The sequence below is a fragment of the Chenopodium quinoa genome, unplaced genomic scaffold (genome assembly GCF_001683475.1).
Source record: "Chenopodium quinoa cultivar QQ74 unplaced genomic scaffold, ASM168347v1, whole genome shotgun sequence".
Lineage (NCBI taxonomy): Eukaryota > Viridiplantae > Streptophyta > Magnoliopsida > Caryophyllales > Amaranthaceae > Chenopodium > Chenopodium quinoa.
Window position 1 is genome coordinate 1,720,301 of NW_018744835.1, and position 23,745 is coordinate 1,744,045.

The following is a 23,745-nucleotide window of genomic DNA, read 5'->3' on the forward strand; positions in this document are numbered from 1 at the left end:
AAAAGATGATTATTCTATCTTCTGCGCTCAAGATGTTAGTAATAATTGAGATCTGTCTATGGACTGCCTGGTAAATGTGGTAATTTTATTTACAGCTGATCTTCCTTGTGTCATTTGAGTTTTAGAGGAACCAGGTTCCATCTTCTGCATTGATTCTGTATTCTCGGAGAAAATCCTTATGTGCTCTCATTTTTCCACGTATAACACCTTCAACCCTCTTGTCCTGCCTCATATCTCTGGCCAAGCTTGTTAATTCTGAATTTCTTTCGCCTAGAGTGCTGAAAGTTTGATCCTGTTTAAGGAACATTTTATGTCAACAACAGCAAGCTAATGATCAAAAGTATATGCACATAATTCGGTATGACGGTGTATGAGGAGGACATTTCCCCCTCAGATGCCCCATAACTGTGCTTTTCAAATGGTGGTTCTGAATTGCCAGTGAAGCTTGGCGGTGTATCTTGGCCAATTGGTGGTGGATTGTTGGTGAGACTTGGAGGTGGTGTATATGAGATACTTGGCGGTGGCATAGTTGTGCCACCAATTGGTTGTGAACTGTATGTTGGTGGCGATTCATATGGGATGCTTGGCGGTGACAAAGCTGTGCCACCTATTGGTGGTGGACTGTAGGTGGAACTTGGTGGTGAATTATATGGGACATTTGGCGGAGATATAGCTGGGCCACCAATTGGATTATTTGCCCTGCGCCATGATCAGAAGAAAAGAAATAACAATTAGAGAAGAGAATACATCATTAAAGGTGATATATAGGATTCAGGGTATAAAGACAGTTAGAAATGGGCATTACATAGCAGCGGATTTGGGGCAGAACAGTATGACATAATTACTAGCCTTGCATGTGAATGTGCTTGTGCCATCATCAAAGGCGTAACTATACGCCCTCGGACAGGCTCTCTTGAAGACTCGTGAATAATACGATGGTTGACACGTTGTCGGATTAGCAAACTGTCCGCTACAGCAGTATTGGGCTAGTCCAAATGCCTCACAGGCACTTTTGCATGCGATCACTCCTCCCTCTGCTCCTTCTCCACCCATCACTTGCAGCTCTTTCGGGCAGCCTGTTTGAGACAAATTCCATGGAAAATCATCAGCTAAGCTATATAATTCTCACCTGGCAACAAGTAAATCTTATGATCATACATAAATTAAACAGTAGCGAGTGCTGTGATGCATTATATCATACGATTTGTCATATCCATGATAGGAGCTATTAGCATAAAAAGATACTAAGATAGGCATCAAGGCTCTGTTATCCTTTGCAGCTTCAATTATGCTCTACTTGACTTTGGTATATATGGCTCGAGATTGGTTCGGTTGAACCCGTACTGGCTAGGATCGAACCACAGCATCTACAATAGGTTGCACCGATACGGACACGGATACAGACACGATAAAACGGCAATTCTAAAATTGGGGACACGGATACGGCAAATAACTAGGCATATAATATATTAAAAAAAGAAAATTTGACAACCTATTCAATAAAGCACTAAATAATTAAACTCAAAATAAGTAATTTTATTTAAAACAAGTAATTATTTAGTGTCCGTATCCGTATCCGTGTAATTATTTAGTGCCGTAAAACAAGTAAACAAATTCTGTTGAAATTTTCAGTAGAAAAAAAAACAGTCCAAATATATTAAAAAAAAAAACAGAAAAACCTAAACAAAACCCCCCAACCAGGCAGTCAACCGTCATTTTTTATTTCCCAAACCCACTTTTTATTTCTCTCTCCTCATTTTTCTTCCTCCCTCTTTCTTCTACCTTCTTCTTCCATTGCTTCTCAACACCTTCACCTTCTTCTTCCACGCCTTCTCAACCACCTTCCCAACCCAAAAAAGCAAACACCACCTCACTAGAAGACCAACTCGAGCAATTAGATGAACAAAAACGAACAAGTTCGAGGTATGAAAGTCCCTTCCTCATTCGTTCTCGACTATCGACCTACGGTTTTTATGGTCATATTCGACCATGAAACTCTAGATCTAGTGTTTCATGGTCGAATTTGGCCTTTTAAAACCAAATTCGAGGCCTAATCCAGGATTAATTATAAGGTATGTTCGTTCTTCCATTTTTTATTTTCTGTTTTTTTTTTGTTTTTAACTTTTAGATCTGTATATTTGTGTATTTGTGGGTAATTGTTGTGTCCTTAATACATCCTATGGCATCTACAATTGTACATCGATTCTGGCCTCAACCACCCCTTATGATGTGCATGAGATTGTGATAGCATTTAGGATAAGCAACTTGAAATTTACCCATGTTAAGATCAGAAATACATCCTGTCGCGTTGCAAGCAGCACCGTTAGTCCCAGTAGGCCAGGCAACAAGAGGGAGATTATAACCATCCACCATACTAACATCATAGAAATCCTTGTTACTCCCTTGGCCTAATGTGATCTCAAACAGCGAAGCAGGCGGTGTTGCCCCACTCCCACCACATTGCAACCTCCCTCCACAATCCCCTGTAAGACATTTCCCTGCACCCGTCTGATCAAACTTGCAGCCTGTCCTAGCCCATATCCTGCCTGACCAACCTGGAACCGTCTCAAGCCTCGCAGTCTTCCCGGAATCTAGCTGAAACCCTGTGGATGAAAGTGGGGGCGTTCCCGACCCAGATAATGTCCCGGGCCATATCGTAAATGGACAGTTGTTGGTTATTGTGAATGTAGAACAAACTGTGAAAGGAAAGAGCAATAACAAGAGATAAAAGTTGAAATTTGTGAGCTTAAACAATAACTTTTTTAGCATTATAAGAGTTGTTCTGTTTTGTGCACTAGAGAAAGGGAGGAATTAAGAGAGGGAGGGTCTATTCTAAGCTATGGCAGTAGTCTTGAGGGTTTAAGGAATTATAGAGGATTTTGGATTTGAAAAATCCGACAATGGAAATACTAAGGTCTACGTTACTTTACTTCATGTATTAGCCGCGATATTAAGTTTTTAAGTTTATAGTTATTTATTTATATATTTATCTATGTTTGTATGTATGTATTTTTCTTAGATAGCCTCAAGAAAAAGAAATTCCTTTCTTTCAATTATTTTAACAAAGGATTAAAATGGATAAATAAATTGGGAGAGAAGGGTTTATAAGTTGACTTTGCTTGTGTGACAAATTAGGGGTAGTCCAATTTTATAATTGGAAAAGAATCTTAAACATAGGATTTGATATAAATGAAGTTCATATAAATGGTACTTGAAGTTTACTTTTGCAGCAAAGAATGAATATTTTGCTTTGAAGATACACCAAATAATTCCTATGAGATATTTTGATTACTTATATTATTCTAAGTAGATTCAGAAAAGTATCCTTTGACCTTAGGTTGCCCTAAGTGAAGGTGTAGCTCTTGCATAGTGTGAAAAGGTGGGGTACTATCCCAAATGGTACTGCTAGAAATGTAATGCTTCCGTGTTCATGGTGTCATGGTTCATCTCCCACACCTTAGGGTTAGGGTGCATCGAGTGGGTCGATGGGCATGGTAGCAACAAGGTGGCCTGTCCATGAGCTAGGAGCATCACTTCCCCTGAAAAGCTCTACTTCGAACAAATTTAAACCCATGCAAGCAGTGCAAATCTTAGCAAACAACCAAAAAATCAAAAACTTGACTCAAGTAGCAACATAACACAGTTTTTTCATTCGCCTGGAATTCTGGTGGCAAAAACTTTATTGAAACCAATGCATTTGTCATAAAAGATCAAAGAGATAAAGATTTGATTATCACTGATTACATTACATCCTTTATTAATACACAATGCTAAGATTTGATTATCACTAATTACATTACATCAAATGTAATGCTCATACCCTGATCTCACTAAAAAGCTCTGCCAACTCTTTCAAACTAAAATCTATAATCATCTTGCAAAACTTATCAGAAATACTTTCAGACTGCTCTTCATCCAACATATTCAAGCCTTCAGAGAATACAATTGTTTCCCATAAAGGACTTCAGGAAGTTCAAAGACAGTAGTTCTATGAAAAAGATTGCAAATTGAAGCATGTCAACTATCTGTTCATCATAAATTCATGCCTTCAGATAATACAACTGCCTCCAAGATAAAAGTGCAGGAATTAGAGATTCGAAGCTGCAAAGAAGCAACTCGTACAGCATTCAAACTACTGGTTGGTAAACAGGACAAGAGTATATTAATCTCAAATGGATGGGAAGTGATGAGCCAAATAATCATTGAAACTCCAAAAACAAAGGCTGATACTGTAACCTTATCTAAAATCAGCATCAACTTCCGGAGAAGCACTGGAGAATTGTATCATGATATTCAATAGAAAAGCAGAGATCCTCTCAAAACCTATACCAGGGCAGATCTGATCACTACAGGATGTCTTCCAAAATTCATCTTGTTGATTCAATTCTCGAAGCAGAGATTAATAGCCTATCAGCTGACACTTGCAGATTGTCCAATTGATTAGTGTTTAAGACACCTTCATGAAACACCACAAATAGCCATATTGCTGCATTCCTGGAAAGGCAATGAAAGAAAGTTTATTAGTAATTTCGTTGTGTAGAAATTATACTCAAGAAATCATATAGTACACATAAGCAAATTATAACTCCCTGACTAGAAAAAGTTTGTAACCTGCAAAATAACACCAAAAAGAGCACACATGTCAAAACAAACAATGAGTTGTAACAAAAGTCAGATGTATCTATGTTGCTCCTCCTCCCTTTGTTCCCCAATTCTTTGATTTTATTTTTTGGATTGGGGTTGGGGCAGGGAGGGAAGCAGGGATCAATAGATACAACTTACAACTAAAATAAAGAAGAAAGTGTTCTACAAGCTGCAAGCTGAAGATATAGCATTATTACAATCGTAGAATGTAACAAACAAAGATGTCTGAGACATTCCCAACCAAGTAGGCAAGAGATAAAAAGAAAAGTCTGGATCATAGTAAATGCTGCAAAAAAGGCTCCTGATGAGATAGCACTGGAAACTTGGTTTGGCGCACCCATACCACTAACCAAAGAAAACATGGCTCCTGAACCAAATGCTGCTGCCATGCTGCAATTCATCAAGTTAATGCATATATAAACATGTTTGACAAAGAAACTATAAACACACAAACAATAGAAATAAAGTGACACAAAGGAGGTGTCTACTAAACAAGGATTTCTATATTAAAAAAAAAAAAAAAAAAAAAAAAAAAAAAAAAAAAAAAAAACCAGTACTTCAACGATTGATGGCCTAGCTAACAATTATATTGTTCAACTTAATCAATTTGTTCATTTTTCCCAGGTCAAGAATTAGAGCTGAAATATAGAGGCAAGAGCACCATTGCCAATAACCAACAAACACAAATCAATACTTGCAACAGTGAAGTAAAACAAAAGGGTAGATACAAATAAAAGTCATGCTGCGAGAGCTGCAAAATGGTTTTGTAGCAAGAATGAATAGCAAGACTCGGAAAATTATCAACAAATGGGAAATTAGGCAAGCTTACCTGGACCATACATCCTCCTTCCCTTTGATTCTCCTCAAAACAGTAGAGATGCCAACATTGACACCTGTCATGACAGCAAAGTTGCGAGCTTGAACCAATGGGCCCCCAGAGAGAGCCTACAAACAGGAAAAGACTTTATCAAGAACCAAGCACAAGCTTATATACTTCCCCAATTTTTTAGTAAATGTCTTTGAAAGTTATGCTCACGTATCAAGGAAATGTTAGTTACTTAGTTATTGCATTGATATTCAGAACACACAAATTTAATTGTATCAGTAAGTTCCAAGTGCATAGATATTTTAGACACGAAATAATAAAGATAAATAATCAATAACTGCACAAATTATAATATAGGAGTAAGGCTGTAAAAGGTAAAAGTGAAAGCTTGGTCATCAAGTAGGAGACATAGTTATACATTAGAAAAGAAGGTAGCTCCTTTTCATTCTTAATAAACTCAGAAGCATCATCCCACTACCACCACACACACACACACACACACACACATAAAAGTGCAACTTTCTATTTGAGAAATGGGGCTAATAAATAATTAACAAAATTTTGAAATAGTAAAACATAGCCCCCTTTTTCCAAACGAGGCAACTTGTTAGTCCACCCAAAATATAACAGTGCTATAAATTACTATCACTTTCCCCATCCCATGACACATAGTATGATAACGAAAATAACCTATTATACTTCTACAAGGATCACAAAATGTAAGACATCAATACATAAATTAGATATTGATACAACAGCTATGAATTATATCAGCTCCTTCCATGGAGGGAGCCTGCATCTGCCATGAAAGTAACTAGTTTTCTTCAAATGTAGTGAAAAGTAGGACTAAAACCCACAATTTTTTGTACTTACAAAAATAAAAATCAAACTCTCCGTTTTCTATATAATTATAAAATGAAAAACTGATGTGTCTACAATCTATAAAGCCACCCCAATCCCAAAGATGTAAAGCAAAAATCTAGACAAACCATAACAACTTGAGCTCCCCAACAAGGAGCTCGATATATTAGGTCAGTACCAAAATGAAACTATAGGGACTTTTTTCTGCAAATGTATTGGTGAGAAGTAGCACTAGAAATCCCCAACCTTTTCACACAAACGAAAATCAAAAGTAGTAAATTTCTTATGGAAACCCATAGTGTCTACAATCTATAAAGCCACCCCAATCCAAAAGGTGTAAAGCAAAAAACTAAACAAGATATTTCAATTCGAGCTCCCCAATATGGAGCTCAATACATTTAGTCAGTTCTGAAATGAGATTATAGGGACTTCGTGAACACCTCTCAACCCTCTTTATACCCAAAATTCCAAACATCCCATTTTCAGGTAATTGAACAATTAATCCTAATATCAACACACAGAGCGCCCCATGGTTATAAACTTCCAATCCTACGCGGACGATATCAGGGGATTCATTCTCAAAATCAATGCAATAAGAGGTGATATACACATAACAAAATTCAAGGATATCATTCTATAAGATTGTATAAACATCTAATATACAAGAACACTCATACCCACATTAAACATATACCCAAAAACAATCAAATTATGCACCACCCACAAAATAACAGTCATAATCATACCCACATTAATCATATAACCAAACACAATCGAATTATTCACTATCCCACATAATAACACTCAAATTAACATAAAAAACATCAAATTTCATTCCAAAAGAATACAATAAAATGAGAAACGAAGAAAACTCGAAATTAAACCTGGGCTTGTTTTAAACTAGCCATAGCATTAGGGTCAAGGCTACTAGGAGGAGGCTGCATAGGCATGGAGGAGGATAAATCCTGTGTAAAGGTACCCATAAGACCACCAATAAGGGCACCTTGAATGGCTCCACCAGCAGTAACAGCAGTAGCTTCAACAGGAATAGATTGTTTAGAAAGCCAAGATTTAACGTTAACTTCCAATTTTTTGATTTCAGATTGAATTTGGGTAATTGGGTTTTGTTGAATTAAACCCTTTGGTCAATTAACCGCCATTAATTCTTGCTTTCCATCTCCCATGGTGGATTGTTTTTCTGGGGTTTTAGGGGTTTTCGGGGAGAAGATGAGAAGAGGGGTTTTCAGTGTTGTGTGGATGGATACATAAAATGGGAATTTGGAGTGGCAAAAGACAAAGTTTTGCCTGTCACTCGACCCAATTCCGTAACCTGGCAAATAGGTGTGGGAGGTTATTGGCTTAGCTATAATTGGAAAGGGGATTTAATTTTTAAATGCTTTAATTAAAACGCAAAATTAATCTCAATGACATACTCCATAGATTATAACATGAGTGCGTGGAGCAACACAATCTTAAACAAGTGAGTGCACTTCACATCAATAAAAATTATATTAGGCCCGCGAAATGACATACTTTGCACAATTGCAGCTAAAAATAGTTATATCATCTTTATTCCCCATTTTAGATAGTTTGTGATGTAGTCTTTGTAGCTACGAAGCTTGAGAGATGTTTCATGACGTTTGTGAACTTAGGTAAGTGAGTTTCATTCTCAAACATACATCAATATAATTCATTTAGCAAGTAATTTAAGACTTGTTATAATTAACTAACAAAGCGAATATAGTTAAAATTAAGCCGATCATCAAATCAAATCAAATTAAATAAAAAAAAAAATTTTAAATGTCAAGTCTCATATTGAAAGTTTCTTTAAGATTTCTTTTCACCTACATCGAAAGATTTTCCCTACAACAATTGCACCACATGACAATACAACCCTCTCATATACTTAACAAACTTCGATGTCACATACTTACCAAACAATCCTAGGACATAACATCGTGCACTCGCATCTAGCACCACCACCCTCTCGTCCATCGTCCCCAACACCGTCCTAGCGTCGCCACCACCAGCTCTTATGTTGTTTTAAATTCACACCCCCAAGGGACCAAAGGACCCAACCCAACCCCTAAGTATATACTACGTACAAGTAATAACTAGCTAGCATGTTATGTAGAAAATTTAAGTTGTCGTAACTTGTTAGTCGAAATCCAATACAACAATTTCTGTATTCTCCCAAGCAATGACGGATCTAGGGGGTGGCCAGCCCAGGCCATAGCCCGCCCCATTATCCAAAATAAGTATAATTAATTTACTTTGCACATACATATGCTGAAAACAACTTGGTTGAGATAGTTGGATCACTAATCATGTAATATTTGTATTTAGAGATCGAAACCTAATACCCACAATCATCAGCTTTTTTTTCCCAATATTTAATTTTGAATATGCTTTAACATTTGGCCCAGTCCATATTTAATTTTTAGATCCGTCCTTGTTCCCAAGGGCATAATACAACTCAACATCAATTTGAATTTGGCTCTGTATATTTTAATGGAAAACAATTTTTTGAGAAATTAATTCTCCATGAAAAATAATTTTCAAGGAAAACACAATTGTAAAACTAGTTTTTTTTTTTAATTTTTTTAATTTATTTATTTTTAAAACAAAAAAAAAGGTATATAGGAAGGGTTAAATAAGAGTGGAAGGGAGAAGATGGGTGAGAAGAGAGGTAAGAGATATAAACGGTAAAGAGTAGGGAGAAAAATGTGGAGGAAAGCGCCATGTGACACGTATACTTTAATTCAGCTACTCTAAGCTGACTTACAAAATCCAGATTATAGTCAATGGTAAATTGGTAATTGTAATGCCAAGGGGGCAAGGACTTTTTAGTAACTTGCAAAATCCTTCAAAAAAAAAAAAAAAATTAACTTGCAAAATATTTTATATTTACTTACTGCTGATCTGTGCACCCGGGTGCACCATACGTGCGCACGTATGGTGCACCTAGTTAAACAAAAAAAATATGAAAAGAACATTCAGGTGTTTGAAAAAGAACATGTTTGTATTTAACAAAGAACATGCATTACTAAAGACATAAAAGACATTACAAAAAGAACGTGATTAAAACTTTATTAAAATTTCATGAAAAATTACACATTAACAGAAAAAATCTTGACCAAAGATATCATTTTCCCAAAATTAGTTTTCTCTCTCCAAAAATTCAACTTTCCATAATAATTTTAGTTTTCCCTCTCTAAAATTATTTTCAACTAAAAATAAATTCAAGATTTCTTTTTCAAATTAAATTTGAAATTTCAAAATTCAAATAACATATGTTAAAAAAACATAAGTTATAATGTAAAGAACATATAATTCATACCCAAAAAACACACTGGTCAAACTCAAAGAACATACGATAATAAAAAAATTTTAAATATGATATATGATAATAAGAAAATAATTAAATAGAATTTGTGCGTCACTCATTACCTCAAAGAACATACGTGCCAAATTCAAAATATATCGATCGTTTGTATTATTGAAACCCAAAAAACATGTTTAATCAACATATGTTAAAAAATATAAGTACTAAAGAACATATTATCAAACATAAGAACATATTATCAAACATATATAGGTATGTTCTTTGTCAAACACGGTATGTTCTTTGTCAAACAACAGTATGTTCTTTCCGCCTTTCAGGTGCACCATGCGCATGGTGCACCCGAGTGTACTATCCGATTTTCGCAACTTATGTGTGTGTGTTACTTTTTATATAATATTTTTGTTCATGCACAGCGTTTAATCTTTAATAAACTGCGAAGTGCATTATAAGCTTTGTAGAAGAAGGCATCATTATTCAATTCCTACTATCCACTCAGCAACTACTTAGCTTGCTGATATCCTAACCAAAGTGTCACGGCCGGTTGGAGTTCACTCTAGAGTTCTACACCTTCATACTCAGCATGGGGAGTGTAATGAGATATGGTGTGATTAGTAATTACTTCCTTTGTCCCTAATTTTGTATATTTTATTAATAGGATCTTGTTAATGAACGGCTTTGGGGTGTTAGATAACCTTCTAAAATAGTTCATGAAATGGTATTAATTTAGGAATGCATGCTAAAATCAAGCGTCGTTCGGTGTAATTAATGTTTATTTATGGTTAATATTTCTACTTTTTTTAGTTAGCTTATTGAACGCCTCCGGGGCATTCGTTAGCTTTTGCCTTATTAATATCTAGTTTTTATAATTTTTACACGTATGCAAATGGAAATAAATTAAGATACAGTTTAGAGATCGCGAAAAGTTAAATGGGGCAAATATTTAGGGAATAAGGGAGTATTAATTAGCATCTTAAACTCTTTCATTAGCCTTAATTGCATTATTGCGTTCTATATTCTCCGTTTAAATGATTATTTTCAGTACTCCCTTAGCTCCAACCATATTTTTTTGCTCCATTATAAATAATTGGGTCAAACTTTAAAAATTTTCACCGTAAATTCTCATTAATTTATAAGAGATAATATAATTTATTGGAGTCTTATTGAATTCGTCTCATTATATATTTTATTAAAAGTTATGTATAGTATTTTCCTTTATTAATATCAAGATTTATAATTTTTACGCATATAAGAATGGAGTTATATATAAAGTATGTATTAAGATGCGTTTTAGATATCGTGAAAAATCAAGACAAAAATATAGGAGGAAGTAGTATATTCTAACAGTTTTATTGGGAAGAGAAACATGGAGTAGTTGAAAATAAGAACACGATAATTAATTACGGAGTAGTTTAATTGGAATAAAATAATCACAAAAACAGACGCAAAAGTTAAAACATGAAAGTATTGATCATTAAAGAAACATATATAGCGATCAAAAGCATTAAATTAATAAGAGAGTACAATCTCCTCAAGGCTTGATTTAGAAAGTGACACAGAAATGACATTTGACGTACAAGTTCCTGGATTAATAAAATAAAATACTACTACGGGTACTTGAAACTAGTATAAACCTGTAATATAGTGAGAGCAAGTAGAACGCCCAAATATATCACAGATAAGAATGTCCATGGATGATCATCGAAGTAGTTACTTATAAAAATAATAGTCGTCCATCTATTCCATGATCGAATGCATTTAACACTTGACAAATGTCATAGTACTAGAAATCGAATGCATTTAACACTTGACAAATTCCCTTAGGTTGCCACAAATTTTACTCCGGCCTCTTTCAACTCTTTAGCAGTGAAAGTAAGCCTAATGTATCCATTATTGGGGGTATAGAATTTGCTAATAGGGCAAAGGCCGGAAGGCAAGTAGTAGATCCTCAAGCAATTGACTAGATGTTCAGGATTTGTTTCTTTGTCGATTTTATTCCCTCTTACTTCTGTACCAAATCTACCATCTATATAAAGAGGGAGCCCCATTTTCTCATAGTGTCTCACATGACATTTTTTTAAATAAACCAACAACTTTATTCATTTGTGGAGTCCACAATAATGAAAAAGTTGTTGATTTATTCACGAAAATGCTCTCATGAGAAACAAATTTCGTTTCTCACTATGAAAAACAGGGAATTTCCCCTATATAACTATATGTAAGATCCATGAAGGAAACTTCAGGGAAGGCTGCCCCAAATATTGTGTTGTATACGTCATTAAGAACAAAAAAGGGGAGTTGGTTTTCAATGAGAAATAGATCCGATTCAATTTAGCGACTACACTTAGCTTATTTCCTTTATAATAACTTTCCCTATTTTGGCATGGAGGAATTTCATTGTTAGAGTATATATAAAAAAGGTGACGATGAATGCAGTATCTATCATTATCATTTCAATAAACTCATTGCTAGAAAGTGGTAAATCGTTTTGATAATAAGCACGAATTTATACTCCAATTTTTTAACATTGTTGAACAATTCTTGTAAGCCATAACTACATTGGCTAGCCAGCTCTAGGAAGAATTGAAAATCCCTCATTTTCATCTCTTCAGAAAACTCTAAGGATATGTCTCTATAGTAGGCAGGACCAATGGAAACTACAAAAGGTTTATAGCAACATACTTCCTTTTTTGACCGTATTTATTCAGGCACCTTATCAATGCTATAGCAAGGTTTGGAAGTCAATTCAAGCTTGCATCGTATTGAAGCTTCCACGGCGCTGAATTGATCTTCCAGTCTGTAATTTGAAAATAAATGTATATGTGAGTGGACGGTTGATGTATGGTTACAAATTAAATAATTTTATTAAAAAATTGTGATTGTAAAAAATAGGGTAATTTAATTTTTTTTTTTTTTTAAAGTAAGATACAGGAAAATTAGGAACGTCTTTCTAGCAAGACTGTAACCTAATTTATCGAAAAGTAAAAAATAAACAAATTTGCTATCAATGAAGGGGTCGATATCTTAATGGGTCGGGATAGAATAGCCTAGAGAGGCAACATAATCTGCTGCTCGATTTCCTTCACGATAAATATGCTGAGAATCAAAAGCTGAGAAAGACTCCAAAATCCTTTTGATGTCATCCATGAGTAGATGCAGCTTCCAAGAGAAGCGGAATTGTCCCTGTAAAATATTAATAATAGTTAGATTAGCTCCTTCAATGAAAATATGGGAGATGTTATGGTCTCTTGCTAAAATAAGACCATTACGAAGAGCAATAGTTTCTGCCAAAAAGGCCGGGCAAGAGCCCAAATTATAAGTGCGACTAGCTATGTGGTTACCTAGGTGGTCACGAAGGACCACACCAGCCGTCGCCAAGTTATGTAAAGTAGAGCCATCAAAGTTTAGTTTACAAAAACCCAGAGGGGGAGGGGACCAAGAAATAAAAGAAGGGGTAGGAGGGGAAGCAGAGGAGTGAGCGGGAGGATCAATAGAATGGAGATTATCCAAGAGAAAACGGGCTTGCCATTCTTGAAAAAGGGTAAAAGCACGACAAAAAATGGTATCAACGGTAGGGGTAGAATTCTTAAAGATAAGAGCATTTTGACATTTCCAAATGCTCCAGAACAGAATGGCTTTCTTTGGAATATCCCTGGGCGAATGAAGAAGCTTTAAGAGAGCGAAAAAGGTCATGGACTGACGAAGAAGAGACAAGGGAGCCGACCCAATTACGCACAACCAAATAAGACCAAACACTCCCTAATAAATGGGCACGAAAGAAAAAGATGGTCTTGAGATTCGGAAAGTGAGCTACAAAGGGCACAAATGTGAGAGACATCAATATTCCGGGAAACCAAAGTTTGTCTAGTAGGAAGGATGTTTAGGAGAATTTGCCATGCATAAAAAAATCATAATTTTGGGAGGGATATCTAATTTCCAAATCCATCGAAATTCCCATTTAAGGGGTAAGATAGAAGGAGAGTGGGCTAACCAAGTTGCATATTTAACCGAAAATTGCCCATCCTTAGAAATTCTCCAACAAGGTTCATCTGGAATAGGGGAGGAAGGAAGCTAAATACCTCGAATGAGGTGAACAAGATCATGTGGGAGACAAGATTGCAAGAGGGAAACATTCCATGAATTGTCATCAGTGATAAACATATGAATGTGAGGGAAGTGTGAATATCTATCTTTATTATGGAGTGTATATATATATAGTAATACAAGTATATACAAGTATATACTAATACACTTATACAGAGCAGAAATTGTCCATATGATGATGTGAACCAATATCCTCATTAGATGTTACTTCGTTGTAGCGAAGTGGAATGAAATAAGATGAAGGGGGCGTTTGGTAATGAATTTTGGAAAGAAGGTGGATAGGTAACAAATAAAAGGGTGCAAAGAAATTATTTAACTCTTTAGTTTTCATTTATTTGGTTTAACCTTAGATAAAAGAATCACCACTTAAACCTAACTCCATTTATTTTTTGTTTGAGGAGATTAAGAGTAATTGTTACCTTAGGTTCGTTTTAAAGAGGTAACAAATGGGTGCTTTAATTGAGGAGAGTGATGGTAATTGTAACCCAAACTTTCTAACCAAACACTTGACAACGATAATGGTTCAATTGAATCCGTTTTCGACCCAAAAATACTCCAACCAAACATACTTGAAAAGTGAATAGCTTTTAATCTAACAGAGTAGTGAAGTATAGTCCAGAACAAACTTCAGTGCCATGCAATGTAATGCCAACATTATTTTAATCAATATATACTACTAATTAAGTACCAAAAAAATATGCCAAAATATGCATAACAAAACGCGGAAAATACTATATGCTCAAAAAATAATAATAATGAATGTATAACAATATGTAAAAGAAACAAGGTAATACGTACCCCAAATAACAAAAAGCGTTGTTGCACCGTGAGCAAAAGATAGACGACCAAAGGGATCAGAAAGCTCACTAACTGAATATTGAAAGTAAACAGAAGAGCTTTGAATTAGCTGAAATCCTTTCTATCACAACGTTTATAAGGACGCTAATAAAATTCCCTGTAATAATAAAATCCCATTAATTAAAAAGTAAGGAGTACTCCGTAATATTGATCGAAGCTAAGTATTACGGAGTACCCCACAATAATTTAATACGGAGTATAAAATTATTTACTACTTTCAACCTCTGTTGACTAGATTATTTTAGACCGCTACGTAGCTGTAGGTGGGATCAAATTCATCAAAGTTCTTTTCTTGTTTTATCTTAAAGCAAATGCCTTTAATTATTTACCTTGTGTTACGTACATTATAAACAAATACTTCCCCTATTGTTTTTTAAATGCATCAATTGTTAGTTTTGCACTATTTTTTTTTTCTTTTGACAACGGGAGGGAAAAAATTACATTACATAAAATGATTGAAGAAGTTTGCTAGCCTGTGCTTGCAACATATAGCAGAAAAAAAATATAGGGTTCCTTCACTACCATAAAAAGCGAGATAGAAAAATATAATGTTGAAGGGAATTTTAGGTTTCTCCGTAATGGTTTTGGAGAAAGAAGTTTATGTTCGGAAACACTTGGTATGAATTGCGGGGTGTTGAAAGGGCTTGTTTCTCCATAAAGGGTTTGGAGAAGTGAGTTTATATTTGACAACACTTGCAGATAAACTGCGAGGTGCTGAAATGAGATTGTTTCTCCATAAAAGAGTTTGGAGGAAAAAAAAATGGTAATTATCATCTCTTGGTATATGAAAAGTCTGAGGTTTGAAGCTTTCCAAGAAGGAAGTTTGATATGGTCACCATCATTTGTCGATGTCGCGGAAGCGGGGTAAAAAATGGATCAATAGCTCCTGATACCATGATAGAGTTATGAGAAAGAGAATAATGTTGGAAAGGTTAATTATATTGATGAGTATAATAGAATATATATAGTACAAGATTAGAGTATCAAACACCACAAAATTATGACTAGGTACAATATATGACTAGGTACGTTATCTAATAATATGGGATATACTTTGACAATCAAAAAGAGTAAATCAAGGGATTACAAACAATAACTACATTTGATCATTATTATCCTTTACACCCATTTCTTGCCATTTTAGCAAGGTCATGGGCCTTAGAGAAGGATATAACTTGTTAGCTTTTATGCAGATTATAAGTCCTTTCTGACTAATCATGGCGGTCTTGATATCTTGTTAGCTTAGACGGATAACTTGTTAGTTTTGCACTATATATATGTCATTATGTAGTTTGTTTTTCTCTGGATTGAATACATGTTTGGTTTTCTTTCCCCTCTCTTATTTCTATATATGATTTCAACATGGTATCAACACTTAGATTACATCGAGAGAACTGTGAGAGATAGAATAGGAAGTAATCTAATGCAGACCATCTTTTGTTTTATATGCGAAAAAAAAAAAATGAAGGGAAAACCACCATGGCAACAGTGGTTGGATAAATAAAAGTATGTGATGATTATGAGCATCATGGTGAAGAGAAGTGGTTCACATGTTCCAAAACAAATCTGTCGTAGATCAATTATGTGCAACAAGTGTAGTTGTGTGGAGAGAACTATTCCGAAAATATGGCATTGGTGATAATGTGCATCAATAAAATTGTATATATTATGAGATGCTCTTACAAAATTTTGTTTAATTTGATAAGAAATATTTCATATTATTGGAAGAAAGAAGATGTATAGTTGTTATAAGAATCGTATTTCCATTGAAGTCAAACGTGAAGATCAGACATTCATTTTAACCTAATTTGAAGCAAAGGGGTGTGTTAGTTAGAATATTTACTACTTCAAATTAATAGTGATTAGTTGACTCCTAAAGAATAGGAATATACTTTCCTATTAGTTTGTGTTAGTGGAGTCATATAGTAGTGAATCTATGTTAGACATAATTTAATGATCATGGGTTCATCATGTTACTCATTTATAGCTTAGTTTTGCATATATATGTTGCTTTTCTTTCCCCTTTCAAATCTATGTTGGTTTTCTTTCCCCTTTCTCATTTCTATATATAGTTTCAACAAGTATTTGCTAAATTACTTACATAATTTCTTAGTCCATATATATATATATATATATATATATATATGTATATATATATATATATATTACCCGTCTCTAAGGTCATATTTTTGCTTATTTGAGATTTGCGGAGCTATTTTTTTATTACTAATATGCGTTTTCTAGTGTTTTGTAGAATTGGTACTCTCTTCCTAGTTTAATTAATCGACACTGTAGAAGATGTGCAAGTAATACAAAAAGCAGGGATTCTCAAAAATCATCTTGGCAGCGACGAAGATGCAATCAAATAATAATGCTAGAAACACAGTAGGACACCAATTTTATTACTCGAAAGTTAGTAAAGAAGCGAATGCATACGCTTCTAGCTCTTGGAATAAATGGATCGCGTTATTTTGGAGGAGATACTTCAGTCATCCATGGGCAATTATATCCGTGTTCGCTGCAATTATACTCTTTATTCTTACTCTATTACAAACTATTGCTGCTTTCAACGAGTATTATCTCACTCTATATTTAAGTTTAACCAATGCACCTCAATCTGGCATGTAGTTTGGTTATAAATCTATTCTGTAATTTCTATGTTTTTTTTTTGTTTTTTATTTTTTTTTTTGCTGTAGAATGTATTTTAATGCCAATCACTTCAATTTTTATTTAATTTTCGAATTCTATAATTTAGTGATACATGATGATTTTGTTACTGTACTTCGTAATAAAAATAGTTGACCCAACATTTTGGGCTTGATCGACCAACTAATAATCAAGTCATTTAAGTTTGGTTAACTTAATGTCACAAATTAAGTTCCAATTGAAACCCCTTTCATTTTAGTTTTTTTTGGTAGCTAATATCCTATAGATAAAGTTATATTTGTTGTTTCAAACTTTCAACAAAAAAATTGACGGAACCATTTGGTTAATTCAATTTAGATCCGGTTACCATTTGTGTCGTTCAAGATCAGTGCGACAATGAGTTAGATTAAAAGGCCAGGATCACTTTTTATTAGGCTAATGCGGGTTGCTTGTGAGTTAATAACAGGATGATATTGAGTGAACTAATAAGCGAGTCAAGAAAAAGAATACTAGTTCACCGTGGCATAACCAAACATTCTCTAGGAAGTGGTGAGAAGGTAGCAACTTTGGTGAACCAAATCACCAAATACATAACGATTTATAGTCCCAACTTCTAGTCGCGGTTTAAATGCGTATACTACTAGGAGGTGGAATAAATGGAAAACTATACTCCGTTTTAAGGAAAGATTACTTTAATCATTCTTAGTCAGTCATTTCTGTGGTCTATTTGGTGTTCCTCCTAATTCTCACCGTGTTACAAGTTTATACCGGTTTTAGGGGATAACTATTAGTCTATTATGCATGTACTTTATAAGTTTATACCGGTTTTAGGGGATAACTATTAGTCTATTATGCATGTACTTTACAAGTTTATACCGGTTTTAGGGGATAACTATTAGTCTATTATGCATGTACTTTACAGTTCTTGTTTTATGTGACCTCGCTTAGTATTTACTTACTGTAAATGATTATCAATCTCAAATAATCTTGTGTCTCACCAAATACATTGCTCACTTTAATATCGATTTTTCTAATATTTATTAGTACCAAACTGTATGAATATTTATGGTTAAGTAAAAAATATGTCTAATTTATTAGTAAAAAATGCTTTCACATTTACTAGTAATTCTTTTGTCTCTTAAAATCTGTATTACAATTTTTGGGCAGTTACATAACAAGTACGAGGTACCAAACTTCAACAGTTATTCCTCTAATGTACAAATTCCAACTTGAACTCATTAAATCAAGGGTAATTCTCTGTTTCTCATTGTGAGAAACAAGTTTTGTTTCTCGTGGAGTATGTGTCAAGATTGGGGCTCCCTCTTATAACTCATACGCGGTCCCCACCAGTGAAAAACATCACATTATTTTCCAAAATGTCATTATGAGAAACAAAAGTGTTTCTCGTAACGAGGAACTGGGGCTCCCTCTTAAATCAACCATTAGCATTACAAATATAGAGTAACAAAGGAAAAACTTAATTGTCAAACTTGTATACGATCCAATTACAATCCAGTTCATTCATCAAGGAAGAATAACTATGACTTAAAACCAGTATAAACTTGTAACACTGTGAGGATAAGAATTACAACCAAATAAACGACGGAAGTGATTGACCATGGATGATTGAAGTAGTCTTTCCTTAGTATAGCCATCCATCTGTTCATCTGGGCATTAGCATGGGCATTCAATCTTTGACTTATATCATAATAGTAGAAATTACGACGGATTGATATGTACTTAGTGAGACGGTTCACTATAGTTGCCACATCGTCATTACTCCCAACACAATTCTCCATTATTCCATGTTGAACTAGTATTTGCACATCTTCACGAGTGTCAATCAATTCATCAAGGAACAATACATAATCGGCAAAGTAAGAATTGTCATTAGGATAATGGTGGGATTGTTCATAAAATATGATGTTGCGAATAAAACCTTCCATGGAGTCTTCAACAACCAGTCTCGGAATCTTTAATACCCCATTAAAAAATTCAATATCAAGCAGATTCTTACCCTCTCTTACCTCAAATTTAATTCATGTGTTAACATTTCATTGTCTTGGAATTCAGGAGGTAAGTGCCAAACCCTCATAAAATCCACAAGATGTTTAATACCTGATATGTTCTCTACATTCTCTCTACCTAGTTTGGTACGTTCCCTATCGTTTCCAAGAAAAAAAGGGCAGGATATAAAACTACAAGTAAGCTCCTTGAAGGGAATATGAGGGTAAGCTGCACCAAATGCTATGTCATATAGATTGTTGAGAACAAAAAAGGGGAGTTGATTGTCTTCGACAAATAAATCTTGTATCACTTTTCCCATCCAAGTGACCTTTTCAAACATAGGAATCTCTTCAAGGAGAGGAAAATGTCGTTTTTTACGAGGGAGCCCCAATTCCTCATTATGAGAAACACTTTTGTTTCTCATAATGGCATTTTGGAAAATAATGTGATGTTTTTCACTGGTGGGGACCGTGTATGTGTCATAAGTGGGAGTCCCAGATCTTGACACATACCCCGTGAGAAACAAAACTTGTTTCTCACAATGAGAAACAGAGAATTACCCGTTTTTTACGGCACATAAAAGTGTAGCTGATAAATGCAGCATCCACCACCATCATCTCAACAAACTCATTACTAGTGAGACTTATTTTTTCTTCGTAATAGGAACGAGCATCTTCCTCCCATTCTTTCATAATGTCAATGTATTGGCCTAAGCTAAGCCATTTGTATAAGTCGCATATTCTAGGAAGCAGTTGGGGCGACTTAATTTTAACATTGATGAAGATTCAAGGGATGGAGTATTATAGTAGATAGGACCAATCGAAACAATTGAAGGATGATTGCATTCTCTATTTACCTTGCGGATACGTTCAGGCACCTTATAAATGCAGCGATTAATAGATAAGGATTTAGGAAAGAAATTAAGCTTGCATTTTATTGAAAAATCCACTTCCTTGGTTTCAGCTGCCATTCTGTAATATCAAATAATTATTGATGATATATTACATATATCATCATTTATCTTGTCAGTTAAGCTCATTATCGTTCAAATGTAAAGAGCAATTGATTTGATTTACGAATTTAAAACTTATTGTTTGCAATTATAGAATGCTTTTTAACTATAATTAAATAAATGATCTAATTAGCAAGGGGAAAAAAATTCAGCAAAATTTTGTTGTCGTAAATGTTACTACAATGTATATTTAGGTATAGGATAAAAAAAAAAAAATGTAGATTTAGGTGTATTTTCGTTGAAGTTTTAAATTAATAATAATGACCTTTCTTTGTTTATATTGAACATGCTAAAAGTTATACTCCCTCTATTTTATTCTAAATAAATTTGTTTATTTGACCGTCACTAGTTTTAAGAAAATGTGTTGAATGAAGTAAATATGGTGTAAGTGAGGTTTATTAGGAATTAATTTTAAATACTTTCTCCTCTTTGTTCTCTACATCATATTGACTTTTACTTATACTATTCTTTGACCAACTACTGATGTATATAAATAAATGTCATTATTGTAAGAAGAAATTAGTTTTAATAATTCTATCTTTGGCCAATTTTCTTTTAATAATTCAAATTTGATTATTCTTGATGAATAATTCCAATTTTAGGGGGTATTGACCTTATCAGACCTAACCAAACTTGTTACAACAGATCACTTACCACGCGTTAACAACCTATTGGTCAAAATAAAATTTTGGAAAAAAAATCCGAAAACAGGCTAGCTACTAGCCTAATGCCGGCAGCCAACTCCCTTCCAAGCCCCACCCTCGAAATGGCCCCGGTGCCTAGTCCCACCATCGAAAACCGACCCTCGTCTCTAGCCCCACCCTCAAAACCACTGGACCCCAAAACCACTCTTATATTGAATTTTACTTATATTATTCTTTGACCAAGTTATACTACTAATGTATATAAATAAATGTAATTATTGTATTGAAAAATTAGTTTTAATAATCCTACCTTTGGCCAATTTTCTTTTCATAATTTCAACTTTGATTATGCCTGATATATAATCCTAATTTTACGGGGGTATCGACCTTATCAGACCTAACCAAACTTGTTACAATAGGTCACTTAACATGTGTCAACAAAGTATTGGTCCAAAAAAAATTAGAAATAAAATCCAAAAAACAGGCTAGCTACTAGCCTAATGCCGACGGCCAACTCCCAAAGGTGATGGCAGAGAGGAAGGAGGTAGGGGATGCTAAAGGTAGTGGTAGAGAGGAAAGAGGTCAGGGATGCCGGAATCAAGTTTAGATAGAGGAAAGGGAGGAAAAAGAAATATAATTAAAAATAAATAAAATTCAATTATATGCCGGCACGTGGCAATTTTAATATATAAATTCTCATCTAGTCACTATCATCTGGGCTTAATTAAAGTAGATGCTCCTTAAAATTGTATTAATAATGAATAATTTAAATTTGGACTATTAATAGAAATCGGTATATATATTAGTAAAAACTAGATTAGTGCCCGTGCGATGCACGGTAGTAATAATCTTTTTTTCCATTATTAATTTATGATATAATATAAAAATGAAGCAACTCGTATAGAATAAACAAATGCAATGTGTATAAGAAAGATGAAATGATAAGGTAAAAATTATTAAAACTACAATTGAGAAAAAAATATAGTTTTGATTAGTTAGTTGAAAATATTTAAAAATAATATATATTATATTACATTAATGATGCATGTTATTCCCAATAAAACTATATGTCGTATAACTTTTTATTAATGAATTAATTTGATTTAAAAAAAAAAAAAACTATACAATGTACTTCCAAAAAATAAGCTAAGTAGAAAAAAAAAATACACTTAAAGCTGACCCATCATATATTGTGTTGGTGAAAATATTTTTAATGATAGCGACATATGTCCAAAATTATCGATGTAAGCATAACCTGTTTTAGTACTAATTAATAGATTTTTTGAAGGAAAAAAAGTTATAAGTTGGTAAAATTATTACAGAAATATTTAACAAAAAAATAACTTAATTATTATTATTATTTCATAAGATTTCAAATCAAAGCCATGAATAGAAATGTTTTTTTTTTCATCCACTATTGTAGAACTATATAATGGTAATATAAATGTTTCTTTTTTTGACGGGGTAATATAAGTGTTAATATTGTATTTTTGGCTCCGTTATTTTATACTCTCCACCATATATCAACCTTCTAAATTATAGTTTATTCTCCCTTAATTAAAAGATCTCAAAATCTTATTTAACTATTTTAAGTAAATAGAACACGAAATAAAAAAGAATACAATTATTATAAAGATAATATATAAAATTAAATATATATTATTATAATTGTATTATACATATATTCTAAAAACCACTCCGTATTATTTTAATTATTTTGTTATACTTTTTAATTATTTTCTTATAATGATTCAAATTAATCTATTTTATGGGTGATACATAAGACAACTAAGACCACATCAATAATTTACAAACTAGATAGTATCTGAGTCATGCTCGGTTTTTAATAATGGTAATTGAAATTAAATATAGAAGTCTCTTGAAAAATGTAATTCAAAATTCATCATAATAATAAATAATTAAAGTATACAGTTTCTATAAACATTAATAAATCTGCAAAAATCTTAAAAAAAAAGGGATAAAGTGAAGTTTAGGAGGGAAAGTTCCTCGAAAAACTCTAATTAAGTTTAGATATATAGATATAGATAATAATATAGAATCCATATAAATTTTCTGAATAAAACCAATTGTGCAGACGTACCAAACTTTTGCAAATCAAATGTATACTCCACGCCTTGCAAGGTTGCCCAAACAAAGTAAAACTAAAAAATAATACCAAATTTTAGGGAATTAAAGGATATTAGAACAAAATTTTGATATGATGTACGAAGTAGTTCTTAGCCTTGAATTAATTTTCTTTTTATAAAATTTTGTGTCTTCAACCTAACATTATTCACCACAGTTAAAAGAAATATTCTTTAACAAAGCAAATACGAATACTGTAAAGTAAATGTACCAATTTTAAAGAATAAAATCACATTATTTTCCACCATAAGAGGATTTATATATACTTTTCAAGTACATTCAAGTAATCTATATTCTCTCCTAAAATGTAATAGTATGGTTAAATAACACAAATGAAATCATAAATTAAAGTTGGACTTTTCTCATTATTCAAACAAATTTTGTTGACCTTTTGTGCTTTAAATGTTGGCAGTGTCCTAATCAATGCGTCAGATATTGTAAGATTCGTCTAGATTTATAGTTTCAAAATAAAATAATACGAAAATAAGGTAACTAAGGCCCGAGTCCATAAGGGTTAATCTGGTGGGAACACCAAAAAATAATACGAAGATAAGGTGTATCATATTCTTATATTCTTACAAGATAATGCATAATGGGTATTGTTAGATTGTGACTCGAAATCTAGTAGGGCTGACTTTGAATGCAGATATCTCTC

The 23,745-nt window shown here is 33.5% G+C and overlaps 3 protein-coding genes across 4 annotated transcripts; all 3 read right to left on the reverse strand.

The window, feature by feature from the left end:
* Positions 1-92: 92 nt before the first annotated feature.
* LOC110704499 (pathogenesis-related protein 5-like) lies at positions 93-2,982 on the reverse strand. Its single transcript, XM_021882288.1, has 3 exons — positions 2,277-2,982; positions 806-1,076; positions 93-699 (listed from the first exon to the last, which is right to left on the reverse strand). Exons 1-3 carry the CDS (start codon positions 2,767-2,769, stop codon positions 309-311), a joined length of 1,155 nt encoding a protein of 384 aa, XP_021737980.1. The 5' UTR covers positions 2,770-2,982; the 3' UTR covers positions 93-308.
* Positions 2,983-4,007: 1,025 nt separating this feature from the next.
* LOC110704500 lies at positions 4,008-7,606 on the reverse strand. Of its 2 annotated transcripts, none has more exons than XM_021882289.1 (3): positions 7,216-7,606; positions 5,474-5,589; positions 4,008-5,034 (listed from the first exon to the last, which is right to left on the reverse strand). In XM_021882289.1, the coding sequence occupies exons 1-3, from the start codon at positions 7,312-7,314 to the stop codon at positions 4,785-4,787; spliced, it is 465 nt and encodes a 154-aa protein (XP_021737981.1). In that variant the 5' UTR covers positions 7,315-7,606; the 3' UTR covers positions 4,008-4,784. The 2 variants fall into 2 exon arrangements, with proteins under 2 accessions (XP_021737981.1, XP_021737982.1); XM_021882290.1 differs by having other exon boundaries at positions 4,008-4,494; positions 7,216-7,604.
* Positions 7,607-18,820: 11,214 nt separating this feature from the next.
* On the reverse strand, positions 18,821-19,713 carry LOC110704385. Its single transcript, XM_021882165.1, has 2 exons — positions 19,372-19,713; positions 18,821-19,255 (listed from the first exon to the last, which is right to left on the reverse strand). The coding sequence occupies exons 1-2, from the start codon at positions 19,711-19,713 to the stop codon at positions 18,821-18,823; spliced, it is 777 nt and encodes a 258-aa protein (XP_021737857.1).
* Between the last annotated feature and the right edge of the window lie 4,032 nt (positions 19,714-23,745).

Excerpts from the sequence above, each read along its gene's own strand:
- LOC110704499 (XM_021882288.1), bottom strand. The coding sequence starts at position 2,769 with ATGCTAAAAAAGTTATTGTTTAAGCTCACAAATTTCAACTTTTATCTC. Across the intron at positions 1,077-2,276 it reads TATTTCTGATCTTAACATGG|GCTGCCCGAAAGAGCTGCAA; the intron begins GTAAATTTCAAG and ends TGTCTCAAACAG. Across the intron at positions 700-805 it reads TGCCCCAAATCCGCTGCTAT|GGCAAATAATCCAATTGGTG; the intron begins GTAATGCCCATT and ends ATCATGGCGCAG.
- LOC110704500 (XM_021882289.1), bottom strand. The coding sequence starts at position 7,314 with ATGGGTACCTTTACACAGGATTTATCCTCCTCCATGCCTATGCAGCCT. Across the intron at positions 5,590-7,215 it reads CTAGTTTAAAACAAGCCCAG|GCTCTCTCTGGGGGCCCATT; the intron begins GTTTAATTTCGA and ends TCCTGTTTGTAG. Across the intron at positions 5,035-5,473 it reads AAGGAGGATGTATGGTCCAG|CATGGCAGCAGCATTTGGTT; the intron begins GTAAGCTTGCCT and ends GATGAATTGCAG.
- LOC110704385 (XM_021882165.1), bottom strand. The coding sequence starts at position 19,713 with ATGAGAAACAAAAGTGTTTCTCATAATGAGGAATTGGGGCTCCCTCGT. Across the intron at positions 19,256-19,371 it reads ATCTTGTGGATTTTATGAGG|ATTCCGAGACTGGTTGTTGA; the intron begins GTTTGGCACTTA and ends GGGGTATTAAAG.